The sequence below is a fragment of the Ixodes scapularis genome, unplaced genomic scaffold, assembly GCF_016920785.2.
Source record: "Ixodes scapularis isolate PalLabHiFi unplaced genomic scaffold, ASM1692078v2 PGA_scaffold4__175_contigs__length_147842914, whole genome shotgun sequence".
In the NCBI taxonomy this organism is placed as follows: Eukaryota; Metazoa; Arthropoda; class Arachnida; order Ixodida; family Ixodidae; genus Ixodes; species Ixodes scapularis.
This window is the reverse complement of record NW_024609879.1, coordinates 48541158-48542720: the sequence shown is the minus strand read 5'-3', so window position 1 is coordinate 48542720 and position 1563 is coordinate 48541158. Positions and strand designations below refer to the sequence as shown.

At 50.0% G+C, this 1563-nt stretch overlaps 1 protein-coding gene across 1 annotated transcript; it reads right to left on the bottom strand.

Moving 5' to 3' along the window:
- Positions 1–208: 208 nt before the first annotated feature.
- On the bottom strand, positions 209–1563 carry LOC120840669. Its single transcript, XM_040211276.1, has 2 exons — positions 1464–1563; positions 209–1193 (listed from the first exon to the last, which is right to left on the bottom strand). The coding sequence occupies exons 1-2, from the start codon at positions 1561–1563 to the stop codon at positions 307–309; spliced, it is 987 nt and encodes a 328-aa protein (XP_040067210.1). The 3' UTR covers positions 209–306.

Here is a 1563-nt window from a genome sequence, read left to right as displayed (position 1 = left end):
AGCCTCTACGACAAGTTTCAGCAAATGTCCGGCAGAAGGTTCCGGCCAGCCAAATGTTGCAGCAGAACAGGCCGAACACTCAGTTCCACGCACCAGTCTGGACTTGAGAAAAGAGGAGACAGCCATGTCCGCAGGAAAGCAGCTTGCACCCCCACACACTGATCAACAACCACGCACGTGTTGCCGGGAAAGAACTTCCAAGCAGCCACCAAGACAGCCGACGACAGCCTCTATGGCAGGTTTCAGCAAATGTCCGGCAGAGAGTTCTGGCCAGCCGAAAACAACAAACGAGGGAAAGATAAGGAGTTACTGCATATGGAGGAGTGGAAAGGCAACATGGCCGGACTTGGAGGGCAAAAGAAGACACTGTTGGGACCCATGAACATCTGAGATCTGCAATCTCTTGACTGTAGTGTCCTGGCCATCGGTTCTAAAAATGTCTAGGGCAGATGATTTCATCGGAACATCGAAAAAGTTCCTAGCATTTGTTAATGAAGCGACTTCGCACGTGCTTTGAGACACCTCTAAAACGATGACTGGGGATTTCCTGATCAGGTAGCAGTCTCCTTTGTTGATGGTGTGGGTGACTCGTTTTGCAACAGAGAAGCATGTTGCTCCCGCATGTTCAGAAAGCCTGCGGCTAACTTGCGCCAAAGGGTTGCTATGTGTTCGCAGCAGGGGCTTGAGTTTTCCGAGAAAACTCTCGAAAGGGAATGCACTAAATGCGTCAAGCGGTGCATAGACAAGGCACTCCTCGGCAAGGTGGCTCAATGTGTGTACATTGTATGTTAAAAACCGTGCTCCGTAAAGTCCTACGGTGCCATACTCCTGCACAAAAAAACGAAGCAGGTCTCTGGCATAGACGTTATGCTCAACGTGGTGAGCTGGTGATGCAAGAATTCTTATGGCCACATGCAAAAAGAGAAAATGTTCGTACTGGTGATCTGGAAGCAGGCCCTTCAAAACAACAGGTCCAACATACAAGAGGAAGGTCCGGAATTCTGTTGCCTTCCACCGGTCGACCTCGTCCACACCTCTGGGCTTCCGTTGGAAGTGTCGGGGGAATACTTTGGCACACGACTTTAGTCTTTTGTTGAGTTTTTCTTTCTGCGTGGTCCTCAACGATCCACGCCCCCTAACCCACGTTTGAAGCAGGCGGCGCATCACAACTAGACACACTAGGTGCATGTAGTCTAGGGGGAAAAGTGAAATTATATCATTTTTCAGCAGAGTGAACGGCGAGTCACCCACGTGGTGCAATGGGTCCTCTTGGTCACGAAATGACTTGTCAGTTCGTTTTGGTGCTTCAAGTTCCGGGAAAGTCATCCTTCCCTGAATGTGCCGACCCTTCTGGCAGCACCTCTCACAGCCATGATACCCAGTATGGCCCTTGACCTTCTTAACAAAGCTCCTTGCAGGAGCATCGCATATGACGGCTGTTAAATGGACGGTTAGGCACGAACCTTTGTAAACGAAGCCGTTGGCTGTCATCTCTTGAATTTCCTTCAAGAAGGGTTCAAGAAAACTTGAGAGGTCTGGAGGCTTGCCGCTGTCGCAAAACAT

What these genes read in the sequence shown, in the direction of transcription:
- LOC120840669 (XM_040211276.1), bottom strand. Translation starts at nt 1,563, where the DNA reads ATGTTTTGCGACAGCGGCAAGCCTCCAGACCTCTCAAGTTTTCTTGAA. An exon ending in CAACGGCTTCGTTTACAAAG is followed by an intron (nt 1,194 to 1,463) that starts GTTCGTGCCTAA and finishes TTTTCCCCCTAG; the next exon opens with ACTACATGCACCTAGTGTGT.